General features: G+C 38.1%; 1 protein-coding gene across 4 annotated transcripts in view; it reads right to left on the reverse strand.

Moving 5' to 3' along the window:
* Window positions 1–348: 348 nt before the first annotated feature.
* The window catches only part of LOC132832338 (four and a half LIM domains protein 2-like), a 65610-nt gene continuing 52853 nt past the window's right edge, over window positions 349–13105 (reverse strand). For 3 of the 4 annotated variants that reach the window (XM_060850285.1, XM_060850277.1, XM_060850269.1), the window contains exons 2-6: window positions 12530–12704; window positions 11993–12167; window positions 10170–10339; window positions 8081–8267; window positions 349–5519 (exon numbers count right to left, since the gene is read on the reverse strand). In XM_060850285.1, the coding sequence (XP_060706268.1) occupies window positions 5368–5519; window positions 8081–8267; window positions 10170–10339; window positions 11993–12167; window positions 12530–12685 (840 nt within the window). In that variant the 5' untranslated portion in view covers window positions 12686–12704 and the 3' untranslated portion in view covers window positions 349–5367. Of the gene's footprint in view, window positions 5520–7073; window positions 7202–8080; window positions 8268–10169; window positions 10340–11992; window positions 12168–12529; window positions 12705–13105 lie in introns of those variants that run through there. The other variant, XM_060850294.1, reaches the window with a different exon arrangement.

Raw genomic sequence — 13105 nt, forward strand, 5'->3', positions numbered from 1 at the left:
AAAGTCCAATAAATGTACATTATTGGGTTAAATGTTACATGATACTTAGTACACAACAATGAAATGTGGCAGTGGACTTTTTTCTGAAATTCTCAAAACTACCACAACTGCAACAGAATATTTTTATTCTGTAAATGTGATAACTTTTATGCCTTATGTTGTCAGAGCGTAATCACACAAATTACTCACTGCAGTGTTAACTTCACATGCTTACTGTGGGTTTTAATGTATATCAAAACTGAATAAGACAAGTTGTACCTTATAAAGAATATGGAAAAAAAGATAAAACACATCATTAAAGTACTTGACATTTAATCTTTATTTTATTAGTTTCTAAATTGTCTCTAATTTGTTGACAATCTCAAAAGCACAATATTCTATCTGCTTAACAACATTCACTCATAAATAACTTTTGTACCTCAGAAAAGTTCCTAATTTGCATGCAACTGATGATGTTTACACTGCAGTTTAAAATGTATGTTTGAGCATATCAGCACTAAAGTTTATCACAGTTAAAGCATGATTCTCAGGTTTATACGCATCACACTATTCAGTCTGCCTTAATTTAGTTGTTTCCAAGGATACTGTGAATTAAGACTGTGAAACATTCTTCAGTTTAGTACATTTCTTTAATGTATAATATTCCTCACTAAAATGCAAATATTACTAAGTGTGAACTCATCGACTTTAAAGAAAACTTTGTGGTGGTCAAATGTTAAATAATTAAGTTTTTTTTTAAAAAAATGTGATACATTTCAGTGCACAGAACTTAATTAAGCACAATTTAAAATGAAAAAACAAACACTTCCATGTATTCCCAACAGCATCAAGCAGTAACAGGAATATGTGTGTGTGGTATTACACAAATTACATCTTACCCTTTTTTCACATGACTGGAAGATTCAAAAACAGTAAGAGTTGCATTACAAAGAGCTTTCACAGAAGAAACAAACTGCACTTTTTAGTGTGTGGCCATTATTTGGATCAAAGACATTCAAGGCTTGATGTTTAGGATCTAAGCTGCTAACATTTGCCAAAAAGAAGGGAGGAAAAGGGAAATCATAAATTTATATGGATTTGTAACTCAAAGCAACGCATCAAATTTCAAGATTTCTGTGAACAGATTTTCAGGCAATCAGGAATATACTGTAAGTCACAGCTGTTATGATTATAGTCAAAGGGAAAGTTTGAAAGGACCAAATAACCAAAGAGTTTAGATGAACATATGAGAACTGTAAAACTGTGAATCTGTCTCTGACACTGACAGCAGTTGAGTCATTAGATTGGCAACTACAATCTTTCTGCTTTACCTGTGCATTCATACCTGCCTTCATTTTAATGGCATACGTTTTGGACTTGAGAAAGGCAGCCACCATTGCGCTGAGTAGGACAAAACCAGAGTGAACAATTCAAAAACAGGCCACCATGAGGCATTGGTGGGCCAACAGCAGCAGCATAATCTATCAAAATTGTCACCTCATGCTCCTGCCTCAATCGCCATTCAACGTGAAGCTCCCTAATTCAATAGGAAATGTAAAAGCTGTTGTTAGGAGAAACATTAGGTATTTCTTAGAGTAAGATATCAGCCCTCTCAAACTTGCCCCTCATCACCACAGACACATCAACCAAGTGATAGAAGGAGTCATCAATAATACCATCAAATGACACCTAGTCAGCATTAACTACCTACTGAAATTCACTTTCATTTCTGTCAGAAAGTATTGTAATCAGACTTCAAACTGCAGACCTGTCAGAACACAGAGCAAAGGAAGAGTAGCTGTCTTGAAATTAAACAGGAATGACTGAATAGGGAGTCAAGGCTATCTAGCTGAGCTGTGGCCCATGGTGGGTGAGGTGGGGTGTTGGGGTGGGGTGTGAAGGGATGGATTTAAAGGAAAAGATCAGTGAGCAAAATCATACTAATTATAGGGAGGTGGTTGCAACACAGCCCATTACACAGCAGTGTTTTCATTTTTTTTAGTTGCTTCAATATTCTTTCTTACACTGCAAAGCAGGAGTGAGGCTGTTTCTATCAATGACACAGTCTTCACTGCCAATCATGGACCCTAAGAGAATGAAATAGCTACTGTTATCCTCTGTGAGGACTTTGGACAGATGTGCTTGGAATTGCAGGAAATACCTAACTATCTTCTTAGATCAACGTCACCACTAGCAATCCTTCCAATATAATCCTGGGGATCGCCAAGAGCTAAAGCATATAGAAATATTGACAAGAATAAGCACATCAGAAGATAAATACCCTGTGGCAACTTTCCACATATTGGAAATTCCACTCTTTCTCTTAAAAAAAGCTGTAGACACTGGGTTAATTGTTTTAAAACTGAACCTGATTACATTTTGCTATATAATGGAATAGGAATATTCATAATGCTGGGTTGAACTTGTGAAATTCCCTTTGAAACACCATAATGGGAAGATCTCACATATACCAATGTATTTCAAGGAAATGGCCACCATCCCTTACGGTCAACTGGAATAGGTAATAAAAGCAGCTTTGTCAAGTGTCACTCACATTGATTGAACAAATATAGAATAAATGTATCAACAAATAAAACTGATTTCTTTTCACTTAAGTTCACCAGCATATATACCTAAATTTTGTGAAGAAATTTGTATTGCTTACTACTTACATTCCATTATTTTTGTAAACTATTGATTGCTCCTTCCAGAAATAGTTATTTCATATTTCAGCCCAACTTGTTACAAAGTGGCATGGACACAAACTTTGCACCATTGGTATTAAATCATCATCTGATGTCGAAAGAGTATATGGAAGTAAAAGTTGCAAGTCTCTTACAAATAAAGGGCAAAGGCTGTCTGTAAGGCATTACTTCTATGACTATATTCTAATATGGGCTTCCAAAACTGATCATAGATTTCCAAAATCATTTGTTATGAGAGTTTTAATTTCTTGTTGTTAAACCTGGTGTGGAATTGCTTGCTTTGTGCTCTGTGAAGTGCTGAAGCTTTATTGGCAGATCAGTGGATAAACTACTAGAGCTAAAAATATAAACAAGTAAAAATTAATATTTTGCACTGATTAGAGGTGCCACTGTATTTAGTGCATGTTTAGCATCACTAAAAGCTGTATTTATTATAAACTCATCATTGAAAAGATACGGCATCTAAACCATTATGTGCTGTTTGAAGTTTGCATGTGAGAATGGGATAGGCTGCTTCAGAAATAGAGAATGTAACTTGCATCTATAACTATACTCATCTCACATGAGAATCTAATTCTAAATGTAGGCCAGAATTACACAGCATTCTATTTTAAATATGAAGAATACAGAAACACATCTCCATACATTAAATTTTGATTTAAAGAAATTGCCGGCAAAGTCTAAAAGCAAATTAATGCTATTTCCCAATTGCAGTAGGAACAGTTATTAATGCAACTGTTATCCTTCATCACTAGTAATACTGCAGTCCATCCTGTTAGAGACATTATGAGGTAATATAAAATTTTTCACACCAAATAGATTAAATTTGTTCTTGTGAAACCATCTTGCCCATTGTGGTTAGTCAATACAATATCTTCCCTTGCTCACATTATTACATTTTATCCGATTTCTTCAACAGTGTAGGAATGCTTTTATGAGAAAGCTACCATTGAAAGCAAAAGCAAATAAAACATATTGTGTAGGGATGATACTGTGTGGTACTCTGAAAAAGAACTTCTGCTACAGTCAAAACTTACTTATATCAGAAACACCAATGGCTAGACTTTGTAATACCAGCGATGAAATTGCTAGCTTTCATCATCCCTACAGCACTGAAACTCACAACCTTTTCTACAGTCCGTACTGATGAATGTTGCTGTCAGTGATCCTGGGGCTTGATAATACAGGGTGCAGCAGTCCCCATCTATTCTGGTTAAAAGGTGAATGGGCCACAATTTCTACAGCTGACACAGAACATTTTGATGTTGCAAGAAATCAGATTGTTGGGCAATCAGCTTTTTAAACCCGTCAGTGCCAGCAGGACCGCTAAAACCTATTTGGGTCACAGGCTGTCCCACCATAGTGAGCAGCCCAGGAGGTGGGTGGGGGAGGGAGGTCACATTGCCCCACAATGCCAGGCTCAAGAGACAGGAGGGAGGGCTGTGGAGAGAGGGGAATTGAGCTTTGTGGGGCCCACGAAGGAGGGCTACCCTTTTGTCAGGCAACAGCCGAGTGTTTTCAGCGTACATCGGTCCCCTAACTGTCAAGGATGATTTCCTTTAGTGGCCATTAATTAGCTGCTTTAAGAAACTTAATGATCCAAAGTTGGATGGGCCACTTAACATCTTGCTCACACAGATCGGGGGCAGCAGCTTTGACAACTGGGAATTTCCTCACTGGATTTTACAAGTCTCCTCACTTTATATCTACCATCAGGGAACAGAAATCATAATCCCATGGTTCTCCAGGAGGTTGAGACAATTATAGACTGCAAACCATGGGCAATCAATTGAAGGACCTCTCTTCTTATATTTTTCATCTTGATTTCAAAATTCTTGGAAAAGTTGCACCCTATTCAATGCAATACAAGTCTATTGTTTTTAGATGGCATTTAAACTTTATAATTACTGTTAAATACTCTCACTGGATCTAAGAAACTTATTTTTATAATTTGAAGCATGTTAAAGTTCTGAATAATTACAAAGAAAATTCCACATTAAAACAAAACTTTCTAAAATTTATCTTTACATTAGTTTTAATCTGAATCCAGCAATAATTTGTTTTGCTATCTATAATAACTAAATCAATAGTAGAGGATATTAAATAGAAATACAAAGTGTTGCAAAATCTCAGCAGGTTTGATAGTATCTGTCGACAGAGAAACAGGATTAAAGTTTCGAGTCCAGTGCTGAAGAACCAAAAATTTAACATTGTTTCTCTCTCCATAGATGCTGCTGAGTTTTTCCAGTCTTTTCCTGTTTGCACTTCAGATTTTCAGGATCCGCAATATATATATATATATATATTTTTATTATTAAGTGCTGGATGTTAAGTATTTTAAGCCTCTAGTTTGAAGCATACGAACACTTCAGTGTGATTGGCTTGCTTATCTGCTCAATACTACTGCATATCTTACACCCCATGTCTTGAAAGCAAATGCTGTTGTGAAATGAGAATGGGGAGAAATACGCCACAGAGACAACTACATCAGTGTGGGTAGATTCCTTTAAGGTCAATGATCAATGCCATTGCTTCTCTGTTGTCTACAAAATCTGGCCCATTGAGCGCTTGCCAAAGGTTATTGATTATGCTTATTACTATGTTGAAAGCTGCAGATATATTTTGAAAGACAGAATTGTGCTACCACTTATTCCAAAATCCAGGTTTGATTTGATTTCACAGTTTAAGCATCGCGACCACATTCAGGACAGAGGACATCGTCTCGTAGTGTGAGAAATCCTCGACCGACCAAAGAGATGGCACATTTTTTACAATTGAAGCAATCGTTGTGCCACTGGCGATCTTCAAAGGAGATATACTTTGAACCTCCGAGACCTGAATAAATAAAAAAGTCTGAGTTGAAGTTTCATACTAATAGTTTTATGAAGTTGCAACCTTGCTTTGAATTTTATTTGATTCTGTGTTCATTTTCCACATGTTCTCTCTTTTTGTAGTCTTGGTATAGCCGGAAGTTATGCTCATTGTAGCTATGGATTGGTTTGAGCTTTGGTCTGGTTTGCATTAAAGGAAATCAATAAGCTGCTGTCAGAATTGAGTTCCTTTTAGTTTCTGCCTTTCCTGCACTTATTCAAATATTACTGATGTAGAGGAAACTTAAATGTCAGTCAAGTTCTGGCACAGATGTCGAAAACATTCATTAGTGAACTCAGTGATTTATCAATGGTAACTAAACTGGCTTTAAAACTGGCACTCTGTTAATAAAAAAATGTACCTGTTTAATTCCAAATGTTTGTAGTTTTATTTTTGCTGATAACCTTGATTCATTGATTGCACTCACATGTCTGAAAAGAAATGTCATGAGTCCAAGCTCCAGATCAGACTGGGGAGGGCAATGTGAAGTGACACTGGAATGTAGTAAGAAGTGACACTGGGTGCAATGTGACGTGAATGCTATTCTGGCAAAGGTGCTATCTTTCAGATGCAACATTAGACTGAAGGCCACAGCTATCTCTTGGGCTGCTGTAAAATAATTCCATGGCAAAATGTAAGGCAGAGCTCTCTCAGTGTTCTGGTCAACACTTTTTCTTTGATCATATTGATAACACTGCTTATCTAATCACTTATCTCATTAAGATTATCAGACGTTGGCATCACCAAATTAGCTGCTGTAACAGTGATAACATTTCTTTTCTTAGTGACTGGCTGTGAAGCAGTTCAAGATGCCCTGAGGGCATAGAAATCCTCAAAACTTCTATCAGCAGCTGTCTCAAATGAAGGCTTTATAAAATTTCCATTAATATGAAAGTCATTCAGCAGTCTGGTGACAAAATAATTTTTTGAAAACTCACATTACGTTCAAACCTTCTTAAAACAAGAAATTACCCATAATGCTAAAATGGCCACAATGCATGTGCAAATGCAGCTCATGTCGTCAGATGGCCATGACGGGATGGGCTATGGGTAGATTCTGCACCGATAACCTCACCACTTTCCATGCACAGTGTCATCATCACCAGGGGCTCGGAAGGCTGGGAGTCTTGGACCCTTGCAGGATCGGGGACAAAGCCTGGCGCTGGGAGCAGGATCTGCCAGAGAACCAGTATGGGGGGAGGGAGTACAGGGAGGCCTGCACTGGGAGCGAGAATGGGGGAAATCTGTTTGGGAGCAGGAGTAGGGGCGTGAAGCCTGCTCTGGGAATGGGACCATGGGGAGACCTGCACTAGGAGTGGGTGTGGGGAGAGGCCTGCACCAAGAACAGATGTGGGACAGTCTACCTCCTTATTGTGCTTGAGAGTGACAGGAAGCCTGGAAGAAAATTGGGAGGCTACAGGTGGATGCTGCTAGGATGGAGAAGGAGAGGGAAACTGCAAAGAAATGAGATCAACTTCAAATTAAAATAAACTCTTTTTTATTTTATCATACAAGGGAATTTTATTTTGCATCTTACTGCCCCAAACTATAGACAGGCAGCAGTTTCCTGTCACTTGAGAATGATATTGGATTTCTTTCAGCTCTTTGTGTCACTAACAGGTGACGTTCATAGGATCCTCTGCTTTCTGAAAAACACATTTGGCAGAATGAAATGATAGATAGTTGTGATTTGGGTCATGGGCAATAGTACCATCTTTCAGATATAATATTTAACGAAGGCCCTAGATACCTCAGGGGGCATTGTAAAATAATTCCATGGCAGCATTTGAAGCAGAGCTCGCTCAGGGTTATGGTCATGGGGGAACCATGAATTACATAGAAATTACATAGAAATAAATATGCTACCTCTCCGCTGTATGCACTATTGGTTGTACATTAGCTGACATTGCGGTTAAGCATGCAGGAGAATGTTTATGTATACATCTGCTTGGACACAGAGAAACCTGAATATGAGGCTATCATTTTACCCCGCCCATTGTTGATAGCTGTGAGGAAGGAACACTGGCAATATGGAGCTGGAATGTCTCTGTGGTGTGCCCAATGTTTTCCCACTACTGTGGTGTTTTGCCAACAGAGGGAAAGCTAACAGATGGATCAACTGCTGGGAGCTCAATTGAGTTGCTTAGGTGACCAACTCAGAACCATTTCTAGACTTCCCCTGGCATTTTTCTCACATTGAAAAGTCTTTCTGCCTTGTTGGGAGAGCACCTAGTGAAAACAGGTGGCATGTAAGCAGCTCTGGCTGGGCGTCTTTTTGAGCACTCCATGGTCCATGGATGTGCCCTTTGATGGCAATGTCTGCACCTGCCATTAATGGCACTAACTTCCCTGAGAAAACCACCCACACCTCCCACCCACTAAGGCTGCCTGTTCCCATTATGCCCAGGTCCTCCTTAACTGTTTTTTCAGCTAAGAATCTTACTATTCCCATGTATTATTCACCTGACTTAATCAGCATCTAGTTTCATACAGAAAATTGGATGTGTAATCAGAGTTTGACTCACCGGCAATTGCTTTTCCACAAGCTGTACACTTCTTAGCATAGAGGTTGCTGAAACAATCCAGACAATATGGGAAGTCATCCCTCGAGGTGAAACGCTGATTAGCTAGTTGCATTTTGCATCCAGTACACAGAAAGCACTCCTTATGCCAAGGCTGGTCATGATAACTCACCCCTCCACTTGTTATTGCCTGTCAAACAGAGTGTAACATGGATAAATACACAGAAATGCAAAGCAAAGTAGTTTCAGAAAAACTGGATCTAGATGTTCATGTTGCAACTTGTTGAAAAGTGATTGGCCCCCTTAAATATTTACATCAGACTAGAAAGTAGAAAATATAACCCCACAATTCCAAAAGGGAGGGAGGCAGTTAACAGGAAACTATAGGCCAATTAGCTTGACATCTGTCATCAGGAAAACTTTAGAATCAGTCATTAAGGTTATAATGTGGAACTTAGAAAAGCTCAAGGCAATTGGGATGGTCTTCTGAAGGGGAGAAAGCAACATTTTGGAATTCATGGGATTGTGTTCTATGCATAATAAGGGAGGTCATACTGTACCTGGATTTTCAGAAGGTATGAGACAAAATGTAGCATAAAATGTTATTGCACAAAGTAGGAGTTAATGGTAGAGAGAATAGCATACTAGCAATGATAGAAGATTGATTGACTGCAGAAAACAGAATATATGCATAAATGAGCTTTTTTCTGATTGACAGGATGTAACAAATGGCATTTCACAGTGATCCCTGCTAGTCACTTAATTTTTTTTATAATTATCAATGGTTTAAATGGGGAGCGTAATGATACAGTGGAGTGGATTTTCAGATTTTAGTGCGAGGTAGGAAAGAACAGTGTGAAGATAATGTAACAAGGACGTGGACCAATATGACTGGTTTAAGTGAGTGGATGAAAATCAGTTACAAGGAGTGTACTATCGGCTAGTATGAAGTTTTTTTCACTTTGATTGGAAGAATACAAAAGCAGACTCTTATTTAAATGGAGAACAAGAGCAGCCTTCTGAGATACCGAGGGATCTAAATGTTCTAATGCATGAATTACAAAAAGATAACCTGTAGGTACAGCGCATAATCAAGAAGGGAATGGAATGCTACCCTTTACTGTGCAAGACATTGAACATCAAAGTAAGGAAATTATGCTTCAGTTATTCAGGGCATTGGTGAGACCACGTCCTGAATCCTGCGTGTTGTTTTGGTTTCTTTATTTAAGACAGATCATAAATACAATAGAGGTGGTTCAGAGGAGCGCTACTGGATTGATAGAAAAATAGGAAGTAATGGAGAGAATCAGCATGTCAGGCAGCATCTGTGAAGAGTGAAACAGAGTTAATGTTCAAATCCAATTATCTTCTTTGGAACTGAAATGGACTGAAAAATGATGGTTGTTATACTATTGAAAGGGGTGGGGGCTGGAAGTAGGAACAAGTGGAACAGATGGTGAGCTGTTCCAGAGAAAGAAAGGAGTGATAGTGGTAGGAAAGGAGTGATAGTGGTAGGAAAGGAGTGATGTAGATGCTGTCCTGCTAACCTTTCCATCCTAGGCCCACTTCAGTTTTTCAGCAAAGCCTGAGGAACAGTACATTGCTTATACATTTTACAGCCTTCAGGACTCAACATTGAGTTCAACACCGTTAGAGTGCAATATTATCCCCATTTAAATTACACCTCCTCTAACTGCTAAGCTTCTCAAGCATTTTCTGCAAGCGTTTAATGCTCCCTACGAAAGTCATTTCTCATGGCAACTTAGGACCTGTGCAGAGCAGGTGTTATCTGCATCATACCCAGTAAATGTGAATGAGCAGATATGCTGTTCCAACCACAGACATATACGTTCGCCTAGAGAAGCTGCACATTTACTGCAGGCACCTGATCAGGAAGAGGTGATTTCACCAGCAGTACGAAGTACAGAATGACTCAGACGTCCACTTCTGTTCCCTAGCAACTGGAATAAATTTGTAGTTGGATTTTTCCAGAAGTAAACATTACCTCAATGCGGGCTCAGTGTTATTTGTACACAATTGGGATAAATTTACAATTAAAAGAAAAGTTGCATGACCATATTAAAACATATACCTTCTTGCAGGATGAACAGTGTTGAGCGAACTGCTTTTCATAGCATGGGACACAGTAGGCATCATTTTCCCAGGGGATAAAAGATTTGGTTCCCATTGGCTGCTGGCAGCGTTTGCAAGTGAAGCACGTTTCATGCCAACTGTTTCCCTTGTATTCCATTTTACGAGATCCTGTCATTACAAAAATGGTTACTTTTATCAGGGAGCAAATTGTGCTTGACTATTCAATTTAAACACATTTTATTCTACATAACTATATAGTTAAGGAATGCATATGCCTAGTATCTAATTGTGTGGTGCAGATATATTTTCAAATTGGTCCCAAAGTAATAAGGGGCAATATTGAGTTTCACCTCCGACAATTTGTTGTGCATTTCACTACACAAATTACTAACTCATATTCATCTTGATGAAAGCGAGTTGGAAACTAAATGAATAGCTTTCAATATTGAAGAGCAATTGATCAGGAGTACCGTAGAGCTTAACAAACCCTTGGGGCCAAATTTTTCTCTCCTGATGGGGGTGGGCATGTTGTTGGGAAACCTGAATTCTCAAAGTTTTTCACTGTAAAAATGAATTTCTCTCTGTCTCCAAACCTGCTGTTTTTGTTGTGACCGTTTCGCAGGTTGGAAAGACCTTGGGTTGCTTCCCTACATTCATGTCTCCTGAGGTTCAGGACTCAATCAGGGCAGGGCGAGCCAGTGGCCTGGATGCTGAAGTGGAGCGTGGATAGTTGTTGGACTGGGGACCAGTGTGGGCGGTCAGTGACTTGTGAGCATGGTCAGACCACATGTGGAATTCCCCTGCGCTGATCTACTACGAGCCTGTCACAGAAAGACTATAATGTTTATGTTTTTAACTTTATTTCCTACTTTTGAGCTCATATTGTGTAAGGTAATGTAAGTTTTTTTTTCCTTTTTTTCCTTCATTTCTCTATTTTGTATCTAACATTTGTACCTAGGTACTTTGTACCTCAGGTGGCACCATGTGGGGTGACATTGTAAACTTTTCACTGTACTCTTGTAGTTCTGTACATCTGTACTTGAGTACATGTGACAATAAAGAAAATTCTATTCTATTGTGATTTTAAATAAACCTGTTGGACTATAACCTGGTGTCATGTGACTTCTAACATTGTCCACTCCAGTCCAACACTGCATCTCTATATCAGGTCTTCTGATTTATACCGAGATAGAACCAAACTCAGAATTGTTTTGGGATACATGTAAAGTTAATTCATTGGAAATTAAATTTGGGCAATTACTATAATGGCTAGCTGACCTCAATGTAAATTGTAAAGAAAATGGAAATCTTCCTCCCATAAAATAGTTCTTCATCTTGACCTCTTATTGTGGCTTACTGTGAATCAACAGTACTCAGATTTGATGGCTTGTGGCAAATGCCATGAAAATGTCACAGAAGTCAAGGATGCTTTGCTGAAATATAGTTGGAGTAGAGAGTTTTTTCCATGGGGTGAGTGGAAGTAGCTCTCACTTGCTAACAGCACTCCAGAGAAACTTCTGAGGCTCAATAATCCAGAGTTAAGATTAGTCAAACTATCTCTTAATTAGCCAAATAAAATAAAACATAAAATGCAGTTGCTGGAAATCTGAAAAAAAAAACAGAAATTGCACAAGAAACTCAATGGATTTGGCAGCATCTGTAGGAAGAGAAACAGAGTTAATGTTTCAAGTTCAGTGACCTTTCCTCAGTTGGACTAGAAACGTTAACTCTGCTTTCTCTCCACAAATGCTGCCAGTCCTGCTGAAACTCTCCAGCAATTTCTGGATTTTTTTCTTAATTAATCACTTCATTAACTCTTACCAGGCGTGATGGTCTTTTTGCAGGTGAAGCATTTTGAAGAGTATTCATTCGAATAGCATTCATTACACAGCAGATTTTCATCCTTGGCAGCAAAAGGTTTTTCAACCAGAGAACAGCTACATTTAGCACAGTTGAAACATTTTTCATGCCAGTGAAGATCCTTATAGGACAAATCCTAGGATAAGATGATGAGGTGAAATAAATGTGTATGTATATAATGCAGAAAATATGTATCTACAATTACAATGTACTACAATTGTGTTTCACCTATTCAGCATGGTGAATTATAGCAAGTGCACTCAGTTGAAGTTATATGTGTCTTGTTTTTTAATCAAAATAAGGGAATAATCCCTAAAATGTGGCCTTCAAATACATTTTTAACAGCTTCATAACTTGTGCAATTATGGTGAATTTCTGACATTTGGAAAGTAGTTTGATCTAAGTTAACAATAGTAGTTATAACATTAATTTGTTGTGTTTGTCATTTTAAAATATATTTAAGATGTATATGTTTAGTTAATGTAAGAACATATTTACCTTACAGTCACTGCCGATTGGTGCCTTACACTCTTCACACATGTTAGAATACAGATTTTCATAACATTTAACACAATACTGGTTGTTTTCCCGCAAGATATACTTCTTGCCATAAAGGGATTCCTTGCAATAATGACAATCAAAGCGTTCCCCCATTATTTATAATAAAAGCTTCCTAGAGAAAAACAAAGTAAGACTTCATAAGATGATGCATAATGGAAGTTGGGAATCCAACCAGTGTTCAGTCAAACAGGTAGTGTGCCATTTGCCAGTGAGGTAAAATTATACATTCTCGAAATCAAAGAGAAGCTGATGTTGTGAAACTGAGTGCAGTGAAATTTCCATGGCAGCTTCTCGAAAACAATTGATTACAGAGCAACTATACTTCAGATCTCTTGATATTTTATCAAGAGAGATACTTAATTTAAGATCATAACATTATTACGATGAAAGCAAACTGAGATTTAAACATTTTATAATCAGAGATACATAAAATTTGTCTTGGTCTTCTTATCGTGCTGTGATTCTGCTTACCCTGTGATCATATTCCTGCTTCCCTTCTTCAATGCAGATACC

The sequence above is a fragment of the Hemiscyllium ocellatum genome, chromosome 3 (genome assembly GCF_020745735.1).
Source record: "Hemiscyllium ocellatum isolate sHemOce1 chromosome 3, sHemOce1.pat.X.cur, whole genome shotgun sequence".
Lineage (NCBI taxonomy): Eukaryota > Metazoa > Chordata > Chondrichthyes > Orectolobiformes > Hemiscylliidae > Hemiscyllium > Hemiscyllium ocellatum.